Source organism: Nilaparvata lugens, chromosome 2 (genome assembly GCF_014356525.2).
Source record: "Nilaparvata lugens isolate BPH chromosome 2, ASM1435652v1, whole genome shotgun sequence".
NCBI classification, from domain to species: domain Eukaryota; kingdom Metazoa; phylum Arthropoda; class Insecta; order Hemiptera; family Delphacidae; genus Nilaparvata; species Nilaparvata lugens.
In genome coordinates, this window is record NC_052505.1 from 28010078 (window position 1) to 28032195 (window position 22118).

Here is a 22118-nt window from a genome sequence, read left to right on the forward strand (position 1 = left end):
CTTGCTGTAGGCCTACCAAAACAGCATACTTTGAATAATAATAAATAACCAATTTTTGCATTGTAGATACCAGAGACCTTGGTCACTAATTATTCTCACTTGAAAGTTTAGTTTATCTATTACCCTTGGATTTACCCACATTATGATCAGATGATTCAATCAAACTATCTATTGGAAATACCGAAAATCCGGCAAATAATCAAGATTACTTTTTCGAATTGAAAAATCATATTTTCAGCACAAATATTTTAAAGTATCTTAATATAATTAACGAATCAAATATCTTAATAACCATAGCGTATGTAATTTGTGCTTTATTAAATATTAAAAAATAAAGTTGATTTCTTGTAATAAGCTAATTAACCAAAATGTTTGTATACTAAGTGAGCCACCCTGACTGAAGAACTCGCTCAAAATGGAAGATGCCTCTGTAAGTGAGCCACCCTGGCTAAAGAGCTCGCTCAAACGGAAAATGCCTCTGATATTCTGTCAGCTGTTCTATTAGAAGCAGTGGGAAGTCAAGGAAAGATGTTTTGAGTTATTCGTTATTGTATGCAATTAACAATCCATCTCACAGCTCATTTGTGATTTGTAATGATATTCTTCTTATGCACGTTCAATGTCATCCTGTTATTTCCAAAAAAGACTGAAGAGTGAGTAAATTTTGTTGGCCAACGAACTTGATTTCTATAATGTTCAAAGAATATATGTAGAAAATTTAAAGTTGATTGATGAAAGCAATCGAAAGTTGAACATACTAATAAAAAACAAAACCACTTGCGGTCAAAGACTCGAGCCTATAGTTTACAGTATAAACTCACTATGTAAGACAACTGTGTAACATAAAAATCCTCCGCACCGTATATTTCGCTCTAATAAATTCTAAATTAGAATATAGTATTATATGCTGGGGTGGAGCAGCGAAAGTAAATTTCAGTCCACTACAGAAAATTACAGAAGCACTTTATTAGGATAATACTTTTCAAAAATCGAAGAGAGCCTTCCTTTACACTTTTCCAATCACTGTGTATTTTCCCACTTCGGCATTTATTTGCTTTTAAAGTATTAAGAATTTTCTTTTTGCGTAGTCGTAATGATGGGGATTTTTAACCTTGCTATTCTGAAAGACGAAGAGAGGATTCCATCTCACGACTACCTAGAATAAACTTCAGTTTTTGCAAAATCCTTTGTTTATCTAGGTCGAAAACTATAAAACATTATACCTAATGATGGCAGGCGGTAAACCTCCCTTACAAATTTCACGAAAATTATAAAACCTTGGTTGTTTCAACAACATGATTTAGACAGTTTATTTCAAGTGTTATCTTAACATGTCAGATTGTAGATTTCACCTCATTGTAATCTCTTCATGAATATATTAGTGCATTATAAGGCTTCTGAATTGCATTTTTAACTGTTTTATGCATCTGAATTATTGTGTTTTGTTTTATTCGACGATAAATTTTCTGCTAAATTGAACCAAATTTTGACGCCAAGTTTCGTTCTCTATAAACAGTATTTTCTTATACATTTCTCATCATTGTACCGTAGTGGCCGCAGATGATAATAATAGTTGTAGTTTATTTTATTGAACAAATTTTACTTCTATAATTATTATACAATGTATACATAGAATAAGTGTAAACTGGCAGCGTCTATGAAAGATTTCTGCTAGTAAATTCTGAAACGGTGATTGTATTTAACTGTTGTATTACTCAAAGGTAGAATAAAGTTCTTTTTCAATTTGACCAATCGTCGCGTGGCTTCTAGAACCTTAGGACCAAAATGTAACTGCAAAATCATTAGATTGTTATAATTGTAATACTTGCTGTTTTCCAACTTATCGCACTCTATGTCGCGACAGGAAGGCCAAGCTTTAGAGATAATAATCTACATTCCTCGACGACTCGGAGCCACAATTTTTAAATATCTATCCTGGGAAACTCGAAGTCATGGCCGTTCATAATAGAGAGAAAAATAATTTATTCCGCTAACTCACTTTCAATAATGGCTCTAGTCATGTGTATTAAATTTACTATTATAACTTGGGAAAAGGCCTGAATTAAAAAATAGTGCTCGGCACAGAGTAATATAGATTACTGCGGACAGGTTTTTTCTAATTTACCACTGTTTTGTTGAAAAAATATTGGTCCTGATCGTCCGTCGTCTGGGATTGAATGATATTGATTCTCTGATGGTTCGAGTAATAATTTAACACCTAAAGATGGCAAGTCAATAAAGAGGAATGGCTATTGCTAGAATTTCATGGTCGCCTTAGTAACGGTAGTAATCTCGGGTCATCTTTCAGTTAGCTCTAGAGCTAAGCGACTTTCTTCGCCACTCGCGCATGCGCACACACTGCCATCGGCCGTCTTCGCTTCATATTTTTATGTCTCAAATAACGGTTGGCGTTATTATCCTGCTATAGATTCTCTTTCAGAGTTGTTGGTATCTCTGGACTTCACTCAGATTTCAAAGAACTGATGTTGAAGAATAATTAAATTATTATTGGACAAAATTTAGGAACAGAAGAAGTTTAAGGCCAGCGCCTGTTTTTTTATGCCAAAATATTGTTATTTTTCCATCCAATGAATGAATATATAAATAAATAACCAAGTGACCTAGTTGTAAAGCTCTGTGTAATAAGTAATACTTGAAATTGAAGATTGTAAGATAAAAAAGACAAGAAGTAATAGCAGTGGCGTAGCTAAGGGGGGGGGGGGTTTCCAGGTTATAACCCCCACTCACCATGAGCCCAAAGAGGCCCAAAAGTCCAAGAATCAAGATGCACTAATGAAATGACTTCAAAAAGATGTTGTTATCTGCAATACTTTTGCTGAATGTTCAAAACTATTAAACTCACTTGAATGATTTGCAGTTTGCTACAGCAATGACAAAATCTCATTGGAAATATTATATTGAAACTAGCCGGAAGCTCACTTTGCTCGCCTATTTCCCTAGTATTATTATCATTTTTAGTTATCTATTACAATATTTAAAAAAGTAGCATCACACATAATGCAAGCTTTTTCGAGCATGTTATATTAGCCCAGTCAATGAAGACGAAAAACCCCGGAAATCGAAATTGCAATGGTTTCGTAAAGCAAGTAGGCATATCTCGGCACCAAATCAAGATGTTGAGCTGTCTTTTAGCGTTCCAAGGATTTGGATTTTTTAATTTTCATTTCAATAAAAATTTCTCACCATGAAAAACTATAAAACTTCAGTTCATCCATTAATGACCCAAGTAGTTCTGAGATTAGGAGAGTGGTAAAAATTATAGTCTGCATACACAAATTGATTTTTAACTAGTTCAAAAAGCTCCCTTCTATTCAGCCTCCTGGTAAGATCTTTATTCTGTTGTAGCCTAGTTGGCTTACCGCAGGGTTAACGTGATGATGGAGTCTCGACTCATGGCGCATGGTAAATTGACTTATCTCTCTGGACACAGATGGAATGAGTAAATCTCTATGCAAGTCATTGTTTCTGATATACCAAGGAGCGCTTTGACCATATATTACTTAATACTTTATTTTGAAAATTCTGTATCATATTGATGTTATACTTTTACAGGCATATTCTCATAGGTGGATCCCATATAGGCCTACACCCAAATTGTTTTTAAGATTTGGTTGTATGGATAATGATCTTGTTTCTCAAAGATAGGGTGGATTGGCGACCAAGCAGCCAATACATTTTTGTCCATTTATCTAGAATAAAATGTATTCTAGGTACCTTGTATATGTCCATATTTTATATCAAGCTGTTTTCTTTTGATTTCAATGTGATCTTCCACTTCTATTCAGTTTTACATCTAATGTCATTCCAAGATATTTTGCTGTATTTTCACAGGAAATTGTGTGGCCATTCAGATTGATGTTGATTGTTTCTGTTACTTTTCTGATAGGGATTGAAAAAGTGGAACGTCCAAAAATCAATGTGTGTGTAACTGACTTACAACCGACATGATTTCATGGAAACTGGCTGGTCAAATTCAAGACAATATGTCACGTTTCTCAAAGTATACAATAAATCTATTGAACTGTTTTACTTAAACCTTACTTTTATTTGGCGTCTTTCCCAGCTACTAGTTTTATTATAAATTATCATTCATTTTTTAGCATGTTGGATTTGTGCAGTAGTACAATAAATATACAATTCATACATCTTAACATTTTTTATTTACAAAAGCATTTCTTACAGTCCACTATTATTTCATTCAGTGGCACAGATCACACATGTTAAAATGGTCCTCCTTCGGCCAGATCAAGGCCAGTGACCTGGGACAACTCATTATCTAATGACCCCTGGTCAACTCAAACTTTTTAAATTTGTAAAAAAAAAATCATCCTGATCTTTAACATTGACGCCTTAGTTTAGGGTCCAATTTTTGACATTAACTATTGTATTAGCATTGTTTGTATTAATAGATTCTCATTCATTTCAAGGTTAACTGGACCCCAGACAAGCACGCTGCGCTCGTGTTGGTACCAGTTTCTCAAGACCTGAATCATTGTAAGCTGCCACACTGCATCCTGTGCACAAGTTGCTCGAGCGCCACCATTATCACTTGCTTGGTGTCACATCACTCAGTTCATTTGGCTCTCCACACAAGCCTTGGTGACACATCTTCTTGCAAACGTTTGCGCTTTAAACGTGGGCACACGCACAACTACAGTTGGCAGCATTTTAGGGTCGCAAGTATTCTAATTTTAAGTTGTAGTAATCTTTGTAATCATGGCTACTGAAGTTCTTCCAACTGATATCTCGGCGCTAATAGCAAAGAGAAAAAATCTGTTTGATCACCTACAGTGGCTCATTGATCAGTTTAATTTTGAAACGCCTAGAAATCAGCTAGAATATCATGAATTAATCACTGTCAAAGAGGAAATTGATACCCTTCGACATGCCTATGTTAATATCAAGGATAGCTTAGACGAAGGGGATCCCAATGGAGACAAAACTATTCATTATGAAATTTCAAAAAATTTTATTAACATTACTTCTAGAATCAAGGCCAATCTGGCAGCCTTTGAAGAGGCCAATAGGGTTCTCGTTGAACCTGCATTAGTGCATGCCCCCACTCCACGACCTATTCAATTTTCACAAGGTTTCAAATTACCAGAAATACCATTACCTCGTTTTAATGGTGATTTTGAAAATTGGTTGAATTTTCGTTCTGCATTTACTAGTATTATAGTTGATAATGATTCAGTTGATAACAGTGCAAAGTTTCAATATCTCAAACAGGTATTATCCGGCGAAGCGTTGAATAGAATCGCCAATGCACCACCAGGTGATTTCACTTTAGCTTGGAATTTGTTGAAAACCAGGTACGACAATCCAATACTTATTGCTGATCGACATGTTTCGGCAATCTTGAACCCACCGCAACTCAATTCAAAATCAGCACAATCTTGGCGCAGTCTTATTGACCATCAAAAAACAAACATTTTTGCTTTAGAAGCACTTGATTTAGGTATAGATGTTAAAGACCTTCTGTTCATGTATGTCACTGTGTCTCGTTTTGATATTGCTACCCTACGTGATTGGGAGCGATACAACTCTACTATGGATGATGTTTCTATTGACAATCTCTGGAACTTTATGGAGTCCCAACATAAAGTGTCACAAGCTGTGTCACTTAATTTGAATCACTCAGCTCAGGTCAATCCTAGGGCTAACCAGCAGCAGCCCAGCAGATCGGCAGCTCTTTCTTTCAACTCTAACAATCGTAGTATTGGAACATCCAATTCATCATTCAACAACAGTCGCAGTACTGCTACACCCAATTCGGTATTTCAACGTCCCAATGCTTGCTTGTATTGTAACAACTCAGCACATTCTGTCTTCACTTGTTCTCAGCTGTCAAATCTACAGCCACAAGCTCGTGTTGACGCAGTACGCAAAAAGCACTTGTGCTTCAATTGTCTCCGCCCATTTTCAACAGGACACCAATGCTTTGGTGCATGTAAGCAGTGTGGCAAGGCACATCATTCCATTTTGCACGGTGCATCATTTCAATTTACGTCATCTTGCTCTAAGGCTACAGCAAATGCCAACAGTGTTCAATTAAGGAATACTACAATTTCCTCCAACAGCAGTCGTTCAGCACATCTTCACAGCTGCAGTTGTGGTTCACAGCCGGCAGTCAACCTCCGCACGTCGCCGCTCGCTTCATCATCAGTTGTCGCATCTACTTCTGAACAGTCATTGAATTCAACTTTAGAAATCATTTGGATTAGGACTCATGTTGAGGATAACTCACTGAGGGAACTTAAAAATGATTAGGTACGGTAATAATATTCATCAACCGAGTAGCAGCTGACTGAGAGAGTTTTCCGTCGTCAGTTGAAAACAGTTGATCAAGAGAGTTTTTCATCGTCAGTTGAAAACAGCTGATCGGGAGAGTTTGCCATTGTCAGTTGAAAAACGAGACAGATGTGTTGAGTCACCAAGTTTGTTGACGTCATTCTTTTGAAGTTATTGCATGATTCGAGAAAATAGGTGCAGAGAGCAGCCGAGTGACAGCAACCCAACGCAAATTTGAATTTTAAACATAATGATTGCAGTAATATTAATCAGGTAAATGCTAAAAAAAGTAGTCAGTTTTAATATACCTGAGTAATTGAATTATAACAATTATTCATTCACTTCTAAATTTCCATCTCTATGTCTTTGTACTTTCAACTCTGTTTCTTTGATATTGTTATCTTCATAGACGTTGAAGTAGATGGATAAGGGTGGGTGTCTTCCATGAGTAAAATGAAATGTCTATTTCCGACTTCTTCAGTTGAATACTTGTAGCTAGTAGTTCTGTGAACAGTAGACCTCGTACAGCATTTATAAACAGATCTCATTGTCAATATGTCACCCCAATTAGCCCTTCGGACATCGGAAAAAAAACCGGTACCGTGACGAGAAATTGTAGTGTTGAAACGGCCAATGACTGATTGGCGTGTATTGACGATGACAATATTACTTGTTATAAATAAAACCGAGATCATTGCCCATAATTAATTCATAATATAGCCTCTATGAATGAATATTAGAAAAATGTTGTTAAATATTAATTTGAGATACTTGTAAAAGATTTCAGAGATCAATATAACTGTTCATGAGCGAGTTCTTCAACCAAGGGTGTCTCTAGTTATATTATTATATGTGAATCCATAGAACTTTAAAGTTCACTCCGTATGGGTAAATAATTCACAATCAGAATTCAAAATCCCTAAACTAATAATACCAATTACTATAACGTTAAAGGTATTGCTATCACAAGTTGTATTATCTAATAAATATATAGGCTATGGTGGAAACAAACAATACCTCAACAGGCAGACAGACATTAACAAAAGTGAGTTGATGTAAAATTTGTATATTAATCAGCTGAGTTCGGGGCATTAAGGACAGTATATGTGATTATTCTTAAATAGCATTAGCTGTTATGAATAAATGGGTAAATTATGGTAATTGCATGCAATTAATATTCCAGCTTATTAATGATAAATCACAACACCCTTTTTTCCAATTCACTTCATCAGTTGATGTGATTTTCGGTCTCCTCATCACTGGAGTTATTAGTTACTGTAGCATAATTTTCGATGAACTCATTACTGGAGTTATCAGTTACTATGGCATATCAGTGTATTTATCTTTATGGGAAAACTAATTAGTGTTTTTGATGACAAAACTACGAATTATAGAGAAGTTTCAGTGTACTCACTAATCTTGACAATTGACCTATTAAGTGAAGTTATTTTTGTTTTGTGTCAAGAAATTTAGTAATAGTTCTACTATGCATTGTGTTCTTGTCCCAACTTGTCGCGTTAGTGCGCAAGTCACTTTGTCATCGGTCCACTTTCACTGTGTTTTCTGCAGTTCACGGATTACATCAGTTTTTTGTCATGCTACATTTGTACATTAATTTTATTGTACATTTTGGTATTATTTAATATTATTTTGGAGTATTTCCTACCGTGTCTAGACGTTTTTTACGCATATCTTTTTCATCGACGTGGCTATGCGTGGCTTCTTGCAGCGCGGTTCGTGCATGCACTTTCCTGTTTCCTTCTTCACACAGCAATGGCGTAACAGTTCACATCAGCTTTTTTCCGTTCTTCAATTTTCGTCGCTTTCAATTCAAAATTTTCAATTCTCAAGTTTTAAATTCATGTTTATTCAACGTAGAATGTTTCTTCCAGTGCTTCGATAAAGTTTCAGTATTTTCGGTTCGTTAGTTTGTGAAATATCTTCAATCTCAGTATTTGGTATGTTCCAACACGTTTCATTCGTCACGAGTGCTTCGAATTTTTATCTTCAATTTAAATTTATTCACTTCTCAGTGTGAGAACTCAAATCATTTTTATATTACTGATTATGAAAATCAAGTTTCCAGAACATTCAACATTCAGCAACAAGTTTATGATTGAACTGAACATTCATTTGCGGTAGGCATTTTGTGGTAGGGCTTGAGGCCCAATTTCGCATTCATTCGTTTCATTGAAGTAATTCTGGTCTCGCGGGACATTATTACTGGTGTGTTGCTTGCATTCCAAGATCACACTCTCATCATTTCACGGTGCAGTCAGACGTTCTGCTCTGTATCCGTTTTGTTAGGTTAGTCAACTAGCTACCTAATCATTCATTGCTAGATCGAAGTATTAGCAATTTTCATGTCTACCCCGTAGATGGTGTATCAGTTTCAATCAGTTCTTTTAGTGATCTACGAACATTTGTTACATTTCATTCACCATGCCAAGCATTTGGATGGTTGTCTATTCAGACATTCACTTAGCATCAGTGTTGTGATTTTTGGCCGTAGCCAACTCAATTAACTTTGCATTTCATTCACCGTGCCTAACTTTTGGACGGTTCATTCAATTCAAATTCAGTGAATCTTCAGCTACGTTACTTTCAAGTTTATGTGTTGCATATTTCAACTGATTGTCTCAATTTTTTATTATGTCATTTTTATTGTTTTGTACTCATGATTATTGAGTCAATTTATCATATTTCAACTGATTGTCTCAATTTTTTATTATGTCATTTTTATTGTTTTGTACTCATGATTATTGAGTCAATTTATCATATTTCAACTGATTGTCTCAATTTTTTATTATGTCATTTTTATTGTTTTGTACTCATGATTATTGAGTCAATTTATCATATTTCAACTGATTGTCTCAATTTTTTATTATGTCATTTTTATTGTTTTGTACTCATGATTATTGAGTCAATTTATCATATTTCAACTGATTGTCTCAATTTTTTATTATGTCATTTTTATTGTTTTGTACTCATGATTATTGAGTCAATTTATCATATTTCAACTGATTGTCTCAATTTTTTATTATGTCATTTTTATTGTTTTGTACTCATGATTATTGAGTCAATTTATCATATTTCAACTGATTGTCTCAATTTTTTATTATGTCATTTTTATTGTTTTGTACTCATGATTATTGAGTCAATTTATCATATTTCAACTGATTGTCTCAATTTTTTATTATGTCATTTTTATTGTTTTGTACTCATGATTATTGAGTCAATTTATCATATTTCAACTGATTGTCTCAATTTTTTATTATGTCATTTTTATTGTTTTGTACTCATGATTATTGAGTCAATTTATCATATTTCAACTGATTGTCTCAATTTTTTATTATGTCATTTTTATTGTTTTGTACTCATGATTATTGAGTCAATTTATCATATTTCAACTGATTGTCTCAATTTTTTATTATGTCATTTTTATTGTTTTGTACTCATGATTATTGAGTCAATTTATCATATTTCAACTGATTGTCTCAATTTTTTATTATGTCATTTTTATTGTTTTGTACTCATGATTATTGAGTCAATTTATCATATTTCAACTGATTGTCTCAATTTTTTATTATGTCATTTTTATTGTTTTGTACTCATGATTATTGAGTCAATTTATCATATTTCAACTGATTGTCTCAATTTTTTATTATGTCATTTTTATTGTTTTGTACTCATGATTATTGAGTCAATTTATCATATTTCAACTGATTGTCTCAATTTTTTATTATGTCATTTTTATTGTTTTGTACTCATGATTATTGAGTCAATTTATCATATTTCAACTGATTGTCTCAATTTTTTATTATGTCATTTTTATTGTTTTGTACTCATGATTATTGAGTCAATTTATCATATTTCAACTGATTGTCTCAATTTTTTATTATGTCATTTTTATTGTTTTGTACTCATGATTATTGAGTCAATTTATCATATTTCAACTGATTGTCTCAATTTTTTATTATGTCATTTTTATTGTTTTGTACTCATGATTATTGAGTCAATTTATCATATTTCAACTGATTGTCTCAATTTTTTATTATGTCATTTTTATTGTTTTGTACTCATGATTATTGAGTCAATTTATCATATTTCAACTGATTGTCTCAATTTTTTATTATGTCATTTTTATTGTTTTGTACTCATGATTATTGAGTCAATTTATCATATTTCAACTGATTGTCTCAATTTTTTATTATGTCATTTTTATTGTTTTGTACTCATGATTATTGAGTCAATTTATCATATTTCAACTGATTGTCTCAATTTTTTATTATGTCATTTTTATTGTTTTGTACTCATGATTATTGAGTCAATTTATCATATTTCAACTGATTGTCTCAATTTTTTATTATGTCATTTTTATTGTTTTGTACTCATGATTATTGAGTCAATTTATCATATTTCAACTGATTGTCTCAATTTTTTATTATGTCATTTTTATTGTTTTGTACTCATGATTATTGAGTCAATTTATCATATTTCAACTGATTGTCTCAATTTTTTATTATGTCATTTTTATTGTTTTGTACTCATGATTATTGAGTCAATTTATCATATTTCAACTGATTGTCTCAATTTTTTATTATGTCATTTTTATTGTTTTGTACTCATGATTATTGAGTCAATTTATCATATTTCAACTGATTGTCTCAATTTTTTATTATGTCATTTTTATTGTTTTGTACTCATGATTATTGAGTCAATTTATCATATTTCAACTGATTGTCTCAATTTTTTATTATGTCATTTTTATTGTTTTGTACTCATGATTATTGAGTCAATTTATCATATTTCAACTGATTGTCTCAATTTTTTATTATGTCATTTTTATTGTTTTGTACTCCTGACTATTGAGTCAATTATTCGTATCTCGTCAGTCAACTGCCCTGTGTGGCATTTCCTAAATCTAAGACAATATGTCACGTTTCTCAAAGTATACAATAAATCTATTGAACTGTTTTACTTAAACCTTACTTTTATTTGGCGTCTTTCCCAGCTACCAGTTTTATTATAAATTATCATTCATTTTTTAGCATGTTGGATTTGTGCAGTAGTACAATAAATATACAATTCATACATCTTAACATTTTTATTTACAAAAGCATTTCTTACAGTCCACTATTATTTCATTCAGTGGCACAGATCACACATGTTAAAATGGTCCTCCTTCGGCCAGATCAAGGCCAGTGACCTGGGACAACTCATTATCTAATGACCCCTGGTCAACTCAAACTTTTTTAAATTTGTAAAAAAAAAAAAAAATCATCCTGATCTTTAACATTGACGCCTTAGTTTAGGGTCCAATTTTTGACATTAACTATTGTATTAGCATTGTTTGTATTAATAGATTCTCATTCATTTCAAGGTTAACTGGACCCCAGACAAGCACGCTGCGCTCGTGTTGGTACCAGTTTCTCAAGACCTGAATCATTGTAAGCTGCCACACTGCATCCTGTGCACAAGTTGCTCGAGCGCCACCATTATCACTTGCTTGGTGTCACATCACTCAGTTCATTTGGCTCTCCACACAAGCCTTGGTGACACATCTTCTTGCAAACGTTTGCGCTTTAAACGTGGGCACACGCACAACTACAGTTGGCAGCATTTTAGGGTCGCAAGTATTCTAATTTTAAGTTGTAGTAATCTTTGTAATCATGGCTACTGAAGTTCTTCCAACTGATATCTCGGCGCTAATAGCAAAGAGAAAAAATCTGTTTGATCACCTACAGTGGCTCATTGATCAGTTTAATTTTGAAACGCCTAGAAATCAGCTAGAATATCATGAATTAATCACTGTCAAAGAGGAAATTGATACCCTTCGACATGCCTATGTTAATATCAAGGATAGCTTAGACGAAGGGGATCCCAATGGAGACAAAACTATTCATTATGAAATTTCAAAAAATTTTATTAACATTACTTCTAGAATCAAGGCCAATCTGGCAGCCTTTGAAGAGGCCAATAGGGTTCTCGTTGAACCTGCATTAGTGCATGCCCCCACTCCACGACCTATTCAATTTTCACAAGGTTTCAAATTACCAGAAATACCATTACCTCGTTTTAATGGTGATTTTGAAAATTGGTTGAATTTTCGTTCTGCATTTACTAGTATTATAGTTGATAATGATTCAGTTGATAACAGTGCAAAGTTTCAATATCTCAAACAGGTATTATCCGGCGAAGCGTTGAATAGAATCGCCAATGCACCACCAGGTGATTTCACTTTAGCTTGGAATTTGTTGAAAACCAGGTACGACAATCCAATACTTATTGCTGATCGACATGTTTCGGCAATCTTGAACCCACCGCAACTCAATTCAAAATCAGCACAATCTTGGCGCAGTCTTATTGACCATCAAAAAACAAACATTTTTGCTTTAGAAGCACTTGATTTAGGTATAGATGTTAAAGACCTTCTGTTCATGTATGTCACTGTGTCTCGTTTTGATATTGCTACCCTACGTGATTGGGAGCGATACAACTCTACTATGGATGATGTTTCTATTGACAATCTCTGGAACTTTATGGAGTCCCAACATAAAGTGTCACAAGCTGTGTCACTTAATTTGAATCACTCAGCTCAGGTCAATCCTAGGGCTAACCAGCAGCAGCCCAGCAGATCGGCAGCTCTTTCTTTCAACTCTAACAATCGTAGTATTGGAACATCCAATTCATCATTCAACAACAGTCGCAGTACTGCTACACCCAATTCGGTATTTCAACGTCCCAATGCTTGCTTGTATTGTAACAACTCAGCACATTCTGTCTTCACTTGTTCTCAGCTGTCAAATCTACAGCCACAAGCTCGTGTTGACGCAGTACGCAAAAAGCACTTGTGCTTCAATTGTCTCCGCCCATTTTCAACAGGACACCAATGCTTTGGTGCATGTAAGCAGTGTGGCAAGGCACATCATTCCATTTTGCACGGTGCATCATTTCAATTTACGTCATCTGGCTCTAAGGCTACAGCAAATGCCAACAGTGTTCAATTAAGGAATACTACAATTTCCTCCAACAGCAGTCGTTCAGCACATCTTCACAGCTGCAGTTGTGGTTCACAGCCGGCAGTCAACCTCCGCACGTCGCCGCTCGCTTCATCATCAGTTGTCGCATCTACTTCTGAACAGTCATTGAATTCAACTGTAGAGTCATCTGCTAGGTCGCCGATTCCAGCCGCTGGTCAAGTAGTTAGTAATTCCAGTCACACATATGATGGCAACAAAAATTCAACAGTATCCATCATGCCTACTGCAGAGGTAGTAGTCTATAATAAGGTTGGTCAACCTATTTTGTGTCGCACGTTGTTGGACACAGGTAGTGACACCTGTTTCATTTCCAAACATCTTGCTTCACGGTTGTCTTTAGTTTCAACTTGTCATAACAATACTATACATACAGTTTCTGGCATCAATACAGCACCGATGTATTCCACATCTGTGGAAGTGTTTTCTTCTGATCGCACATGGTCTAGAAAGGTCTCTTGCATTATTGCCGACAAAATTACACCCAGTCTTCCACCAGTAGGAATTGATATTTCAAAACTTAGTTTGCCCACTCACATTCAGCTTGCTGATCCTGCTTTTCACCTTTCTCAGGGAATCGATCTTCTTTTGAGCGTTTCAGTCTATGCTTCCATATTGACATTCGGTCAAATTCAAATTTCATCTGACTGCATTTTGCAAGGCACCAAACTAGGTTGGGTGGTTTGGGGTGCTGTCTTGTCCACGCATTCATCTCAGATAGAACCTTCTGTTCATTCCAACTTCATTTCTACTTGTGAGATTTCCAATCAGATGGAAAAATTTTGGAAGCTTGAAGAAGTTCTTCCTAAGGACAATCTAACAGCTGAGCACCGAAAGATTGAACAGCATTATCTTGCCAATGTCGAGCGTGCCTCAGACGGCAGATTTTCTGTGGCTCTTCCCAAAAAAGAGTCATTTCACACTCTAGGTCAATCTCGTTTCCAAGCTCTTAACCGTTTCCATTCACTGGAAAAAAGATTGGCTGCTAATCCTGAATTGAAGGAGCAGTATACGGCATTCATGGATGAGTATCAATCATTGGGACACATGTCTCCAGTTCCACCCTCGCAACCATTTGACAAATGTTTCCACATTCCGCATCACCCAGTCTTCAAGCCTGATTCTACAACTACCAAACTTCGAGTAGTATTTGATGCGTCGGCAAAATCTAATACCGGCGTTTCTCTCAACGAAGTACTGCATATAGGTTATACAGTTCAACCTGAACTTTTTGACATTGTTTTGCGATTTCGTACGCATCGAATAGCATTTATTTCAGATGTGACTAAAATGTATCGTCAGATTTTGCTGCATCCTGATGATCGTAACTTCCAACGTATTTTTTGGCGAGCAGACATCAACCAACCTATTCAGGAATTCGTTCTGAATACTGTCAGCTATGGAACTGCACCTGCTGCCTTTTTAGCAACACGTACACTCAATCATCTTGCTGATATAGACTGTCAACCAGATTCACCAGTTTCCATCACTATCAAAAATGGCTTTTACGTTGATGATCTTATTTCAGGGTGTTCATCTCTTGAAGAAGCTATTCCTCTGGTTCAACAGCTGATTGCTACACTGCAGGGAGGTGGTTTTGAGCTTAGAAAGTGGCTTTCTAATTCTAGTGAATTATTATCTACTATTCCGTCACATTTGATTGAGACAGTTTCGTCAAAACCTCTATCCGATTCTAATGATAGCGTTGTCAAGGCTCTAGGCCTCATTTGGAATGCCACTTCGGATGTTCTCCTCATTTCATCTAGTGTTTCAGAAGTTTTACCCAAAAAATCATTCACAAAAAGGGAATTTCTCTCTTGCATATCCAGCATTTTTGATCCGCTTGGTCTAATCTCTCCGGTTGTCATCCTACCAAAAATTTTATTTCAAAAACTCTGGTTATTAAAAATTGACTGGGATCAGAAACTTCCTCAGGATTTATTGGAGGAATGGTTAGCAATTCTACATCAATTACCAAGTATTTCCAACATTTCAATTCCACGCTGTGTCTTACCTCATGACGTTGATGCCTCTTTGGAATTACATGCGTTCTGCGATGCCAGTATCGCCGCATATGGTGCTTGTCTATACATACGCAGTGAATCACCAACTGGAGTCAAGACTCAATTACTCACCTCAAAATCGAAGTTGGCGTCTCTCAACCCATTGTTAACAATCCCACGGTTAGAATTACAAGCCGCTCTATTAGCATCACGTCTAGTCAACAAAGTAATCAGCGCTGCAAAACTTGTTTTTTCAGGAGTCTATTTATGGACCGACTCAAAAATAGTGTGTGATTGGCTGAAGGTCATGCCAAATCGTTCTGATATTTTCGTTTCAACCAGAATCTCAGAGATTCAAAACACCACTTCTAATTTCCATTGGAATCATGTACGCACAGCAGACAATCCTGCCGACCTGGTTTCTAGGGGTTGCTCACCTAACATTTTGGTTTCTAGTAAGTTGTGGTGGAATGGACCATCATGGCTAGCAAATTCACCCTCAACCTGGAAGGAGATTTCATCGAATGTAATCATTTCACAGCCTAAAATCTCGCTTGTCACTTGTTCAACAACTTCATTGTTTTCAGATTTATCGTCAAAAATTTCATCATATCACAAATTAGTTCGCATTGCTGCTTACATTCTTCGTTTCATTCATAATTTGAAGCATTGCCGTGAACCAGCATCTCAGCAATCTGTTGAACTGTCGGTTCAGGAAATTCAAGCTGCTGAATTGCGCATCATTCAAGACATTCAATCAGATGTTTTTGCCGACGATTTGAAATCTTTGCGTCAGGGTAAGGAGCTGCCCTCCAATAGTTCTATCAAGTCACTCTCTCCATTTATTCATACTGACAATCTTCTGAGAGTAGGTGGTCGTCTTCGGGAGGCAGATATTCCATTCGACTATAAACATCAAATCTTATTGCCAGCTAAACATAGGTTCACGCGTGCGCTCATTGTCTCATTTCATAGACGTCTTCAACATGCTGGCGTTCAGGTCACTATGGCCAGTATTCGACAACGTTTTTGGATACCATCCACCCGTCGCATCATCAAGAGTGTAATAAAGGGTTGCAAAATGTGTTTTCGTTTCTCTACGTTTCGTTCCGAGCAAATCATGGGGCATCTTCCCGCAGTTCGTGTACAACCGGATTTTCCATTTTATAATTGTGGAGTTGACTACGCAGGTCCTCTTTCAATTCGTCTTGGTGGCTCAAAGTCGCGCAATTTCTCCAAGGCTTACCTTGCTTTGTTTATTTGCATGGTAACGCGCGCAGTTCACGTAGAGGTGGTCTCCGAGCTTTCAACAAAGGCCTTCATTGCCGCACTCATCAGGTTCTCTGCTCGTCGTGGCATCCCTTTTGCCATTCATTCAGACAATGCTACAACGTTTGTTGGCGCTCACAATGAACTCAATGAGTTACATGCATTTCTTTCAGATTCTGCTATTCAGTCTGAAATTCACAACTTTGCCGCCGTTTTCAACATTGGTTGGCATTTCATCCCTCCCAGGGCTCCTCATTTTGGAGGTCTATGGGAAAACGCTGTAAAAAATTTTAAACGAATTTTCAGAGTGGTCACTTTGAATAAGATTTTGAATTTTGAAGAGCTTTCCACGCTGTCTGCACAGATTGAAGCTATCCTCAACTCCCGGCCTCTTGTGCCTCTGTCTGAGGACCCTCAAGATTTAGCATACTTGTCTCCTGGGCATTTTTTGGTTGGTCGTCCGCTCACCGCACTGCCGTTCCACACACCAACCACCACTCACATCGATCACCGTTCACGCTGGCGTCAGTTAGCACTGATCACTCAGGAACTCTGGGATCGTTGGTCTGCTGAGTTTCTAGTCACACTTCAAAGGAAGAGCAAGTGGAGCTCTGAATCTGAAAACCTGCAGATTGGTGCTGTGGTTATTCTCAAGGACACGGGTACGTCACCTTCGGTATGGAAACTTGCGCGCATCACGGCCGTTCATCCAGGGAAGGACAACAAGGTACGGGTGGTCACCGTTCGCACCGCATCAGGCACTTTCAAGCGGGCTATTTCTAGCATTGCACCGCTTCCACTCGACGAGGAATTTTCTGATTAATTCAGCATTGCTCATCCGACATAATCTCCGTTTCTTTTTTGTTCTCTCGTATGTCTCTCTTTTGAGACCCTGCAGGCCTCAAGGGGGCCAGGTTTATGTCAGATTTCGCACTATGCATTGTGTTCTTGTCCCAACTTGTCGCGTTAGTGCGCAAGTCACTTTGTCATCGGTCCACTTTCACTGTGTTTTCTGCAGTTCACGGATTACATCAGTTTTTTGTCATGCTACATTTGTACATTAATTTTATTGTACATTTTGGTATTATTTAATATTATTTTGGAGTATTTCCTACCGTGTCTAGACGTTTTTTACGCATATCTTTTTCATCGACGTGGCTATACGTAGTTTCTTACAACGCAATTCGTGCATGCACTTTCCTGTTTCCTTCTACACACAGCAATGGCGTAACAGTTCACATCAGCTTTTTTCCGTTCTTCAATTTTCGTCGCTTTCAATTCAAAATTTTCAATTCTCAAGTTTTAAATTCATGTTTATTCAACGTAGAATGTTTCTTCCAGTGCTTCGATAAAGTTTCAGTATTTTCGGTTCGTTAGTTTGTGAAATATCTTCAATCTCAGTATTTGGTATGTCAGAGCACGTTTCATTCGTCACGAGTGCTTCGAATTTTTATCTTCAATTTAAATTTATTCACTTCTCAGTGTGAGAACTCAAATCATTTTTATATTACTGATTATGAAAATCAAGTTTCCAGAACATTCAACATTCAGCAACAAGTTATATGATTGAACTGAACATTCATTTGCGGTAGGCATTTTTGGTAGGGCTTGAGGCCCAATTTCGCATTCATTCGTTTCATTGAAGTAATTCTGGTCTCGCGGGACATTATTACTGGTGTGTTGCTTGCATTCCAAGATCACACTCTCATCATTTCACGGTGCAGTCAGACGTTCTGCTCTGTATCCGTTTTGTTAGGTTAGTCAGCTAGCTACCTAATCATTCATTGCTAGATCGAAGTATTAGCAATTTTCATGTCTACCCCGTAGATGGTGTATCAGTTTCAATCAGTTCTTTTAGTGATCTACGAACATTTGTTACATTTCATTCACCATGCCAAGCATTTGGATGGTTGTCTATTCAGACATTCACTTAGCATCAGTGTTGTGATTTTTGGCCGTAGCCAACTCAATTAACTTTGCATTTCATTCACCGTGCCTAACTTTTGGACGGTTCATTCAATTCAAATTCAGTGAATCTTCAGCTACGTTACTTTCAAGTTTATGTGTTGCATATTTCAACTGATTGTCTCAATTTTTTATTATGTCATTTTTATTGTTTTGTACTCATGATTATTGAGTCAATTTATCATATTTCAACTGATTGTCTCAATTTTTTATTATGTCATTTTTATTGTTTTGTACTCATGATTATTGAGTCAATTTATCATATTTCAACTGATTGTCTCAATTTTTTATTATGTCATTTTTATTGTTTTGTACTCATGATTATTGAGTCAATTTATCATATTTCAACTGATTGTCTCAATTTTTTATTATGTCATTTTTATTGTTTTGTACTCATGATTATTGAGTCAATTTATCATATTTCAACTGATTGTCTCAATTTTTTATTATGTCATTTTTATTGTTTTGTACTCATGATTATTGAGTCAATTTATCATATTTCAACTGATTGTCTCAATTTTTTATTATGTCATTTTTATTGTTTTGTACTCATGATTATTGAGTCAATTTATCATATTTCAACTGATTGTCTCAATTTTTTATTATGTCATTTTTATTGTTTTGTACTCATGATTATTGAGTCAATTTATCATATTTCAACTGATTGTCTCAATTTTTTATTATGTCATTTTTATTGTTTTGTACTCATGATTATTGAGTCAATTTATCATATTTCAACTGATTGTCTCAATTTTTTATTATGTCATTTTTATTGTTTTGTACTCATGATTATTGAGTCAATTTATCATATTTCAACTGATTGTCTCAATTTTTTATTATGTCATTTTTATTGTTTTGTACTCATGATTATTGAGTCAATTTATCATATTTCAACTGATTGTCTCAATTTTTTATTATGTCATTTTTATTGTTTTGTACTCATGATTATTGAGTCAATTTATCATATTTCAACTGATTGTCTCAATTTTTTATTATGTCATTTTTATTGTTTTGTACTCATGATTATTGAGTCAATTTATCATATTTCAACTGATTGTCTCAATTTTTTATTATGTCATTTTTATTGTTTTGTACTCATGATTATTGAGTCAATTTATCATATTTCAACTGATTGTCTCAATTTTTTATTATGTCATTTTTATTGTTTTGTACTCATGATTATTGAGTCAATTTATCATATTTCAACTGATTGTCTCAATTTTTTATTATGTCATTTTTATTGTTTTGTACTCATGATCATTGAGTCAATTTATCATATTTCAACTGATTGTCTCAATTTTTTATTATGTCATTTTTATTGTTTTGTACTCCTGACTATTGAGTCAATTATTCGTATCTCGTCAGTCAACTGCCCTGTGTGGCATTTCCTAAATCTAAGACAATATGTCACGTTTCTCAAAGTATACAATAAATCTATTGAACTGTTTTACTTAAACCTTACTTTTATTTGGCGTCTTTCCCAGCTACCAGTTTTATTATAAATTATCATTCATTTTTTAGCATGTTGGATTTGTGCAGTAGTACAATAAATATACAATTCATACATCTTAACATTTTTTATTTACAAAAGCATTTCTTACAGTCCACTATTATTTCATTCAGTGGCACAGATCACACATGTAAAATTGGTCCTCCTTCAGCCAGATCAGGCCATTGACTGGGGACAACTCATTATCTAATGCCCCCTGGTCAACTCAAACTTTTTTAAATTTGTATAAAAAAAAAAAAAAAATATCGATCTTTAACATTGACGCCTTAGTTTAGGGTCCAATTTTTGACATTAACTATTGTATTAGCATTGTTCGTATTAATAGATCTTCATTCATTTCAAGGTTAACTGGACCCCAGACAAGCACGCGGCGCTGTGTTGGACCAGTCTCTCAAGACCGAATCATGTAAGCTGCCACACTGCATCCTGTGCACAAGTTGCCGAGCGCCACCATTATCACGTGTTGTGTCACATCACTCATTCATTTGGCTATCCACAACAAGCCTTGGTGACACATCTCTTGCAAACGTTGCGCTTTAAACGTGGGCACTCAGCCCCACTACAGTTGGCCAGCATTTTAGGGTCGCAAGTATTCTAATTTTAAGTTGTAGTAATCTTTGTTAATCATGACTACTGGAAGTTTTCCAACTTGATATCTCCGGCGCTAATAGCAAAGAGATAAAATTGTTCGATTCACTACAGTGGCTCATGATCATTTAATTTGAAAACGCAGAATCAGCTAGAATATCATGAATTAATCACTGTCAAATATGTACTTATATCGCACTATTGAACTGTATAATGTCAAATTATGTTGTATTTTTAGACTAAGAAGAACTATAATGTACTACAAAAATATTTAATCTGAATTACGAAAATTTATTTATATTATTCATTTATTTACTCATTTCACTTAATGCCAAAAACACGCATAATATAGTGGTATAAAATAAGTTGAATAAAATACAATTTCTTGATTTTTGTAATATATGAAATGGGATGATCATTATTAAAAAATCAACTATTAATATTAGGTCATATATAGCCCTACTGAAATGACTTAAATCCCAGCTATATACTATATCAGGTGGTAAAAAAAGAAATGTGACAACTAAGCCTTCCTATCATTTCCACTAATTTTGAAACGTGAACCTCATTTTGAGTTGATTTTATTTTCAATTGTGTTGTGCTGCATAATATTCTGCTGTGTTGTGAATCATGCTAAGTTGTGCCCAGTCGAGTAGTTATTATTATAATGAGGAGGAGAAGTCGAAGGAGTTATAAGAGAAGCTAGAGGTAGAGAAGAAGAGGGAGGAAGAATGTGAGACAAGAAAGAAGATAACTGTGAATGTTGATAAACGAAATCAATTTGAAAAGAAAGACAAACGAGAGGAAAAACAACAAAAATTGTAAAAAGTGAAGAAACTAATAGAAATAATCAGAAGGAAGAAGTAGATGAAGAAAATAGACTGGAGCGAAGATGATATAGAACATAAAAATAAATAAGGAGTCAAAGATGAAAAAACCCTCAGAGTAGTAAGATGTCTTGCAATATTAATGTGTTATATTCTGTACATGAAGTTTATTGGATAATACTAAGGAGATTAATTAAAATTAATTATTTTCAATTTACCTAAGCAGGCATAGCCGGCTGCAGAGGAAGCTAGACCGGCAGCAGTGGGGAAATTGTTTTCAGAACAAATGTGGTACTTCCAGTCGGCAATATCCCCATGCTTATCCTGTACTCTCCGGCGAACTGTAACAAGATACAAGGAACCAATATTACTAAATTTAAAAATAAATATGTCATAGTAAGTTTCTTGCATGCTGATTAGTTGAAATCATTACGTAAAAAAGATAAAAATATATCACTTTAGGTGCCAGATAACTGCACGGTCTACATGACTGTGATTTATTTTCATTTCTATTTCCAATGGAATTTTATTCAAATTTAATATGAGCTCATAATACGATAAAAACTCATCATGTAATTCTTTAGTGCATAATGGACCGCACAAG

General features: G+C 35.1%; 1 protein-coding gene across 1 annotated transcript in view; it reads right to left on the reverse strand.

Moving 5' to 3' along the window:
* Window positions 1-22118, reverse strand: part of LOC111064242 (diphosphomevalonate decarboxylase) — a 42629-nt gene that overhangs the window by 3554 nt on the left and 16957 nt on the right. Inside the window, exon 5 of the mRNA XM_039420046.1 lies at window positions 21733-21855. Coding sequence (XP_039275980.1) covers window positions 21733-21855 — 123 coding nt within the window. The remainder of the gene's footprint in view (window positions 1-21732; window positions 21856-22118) is intronic.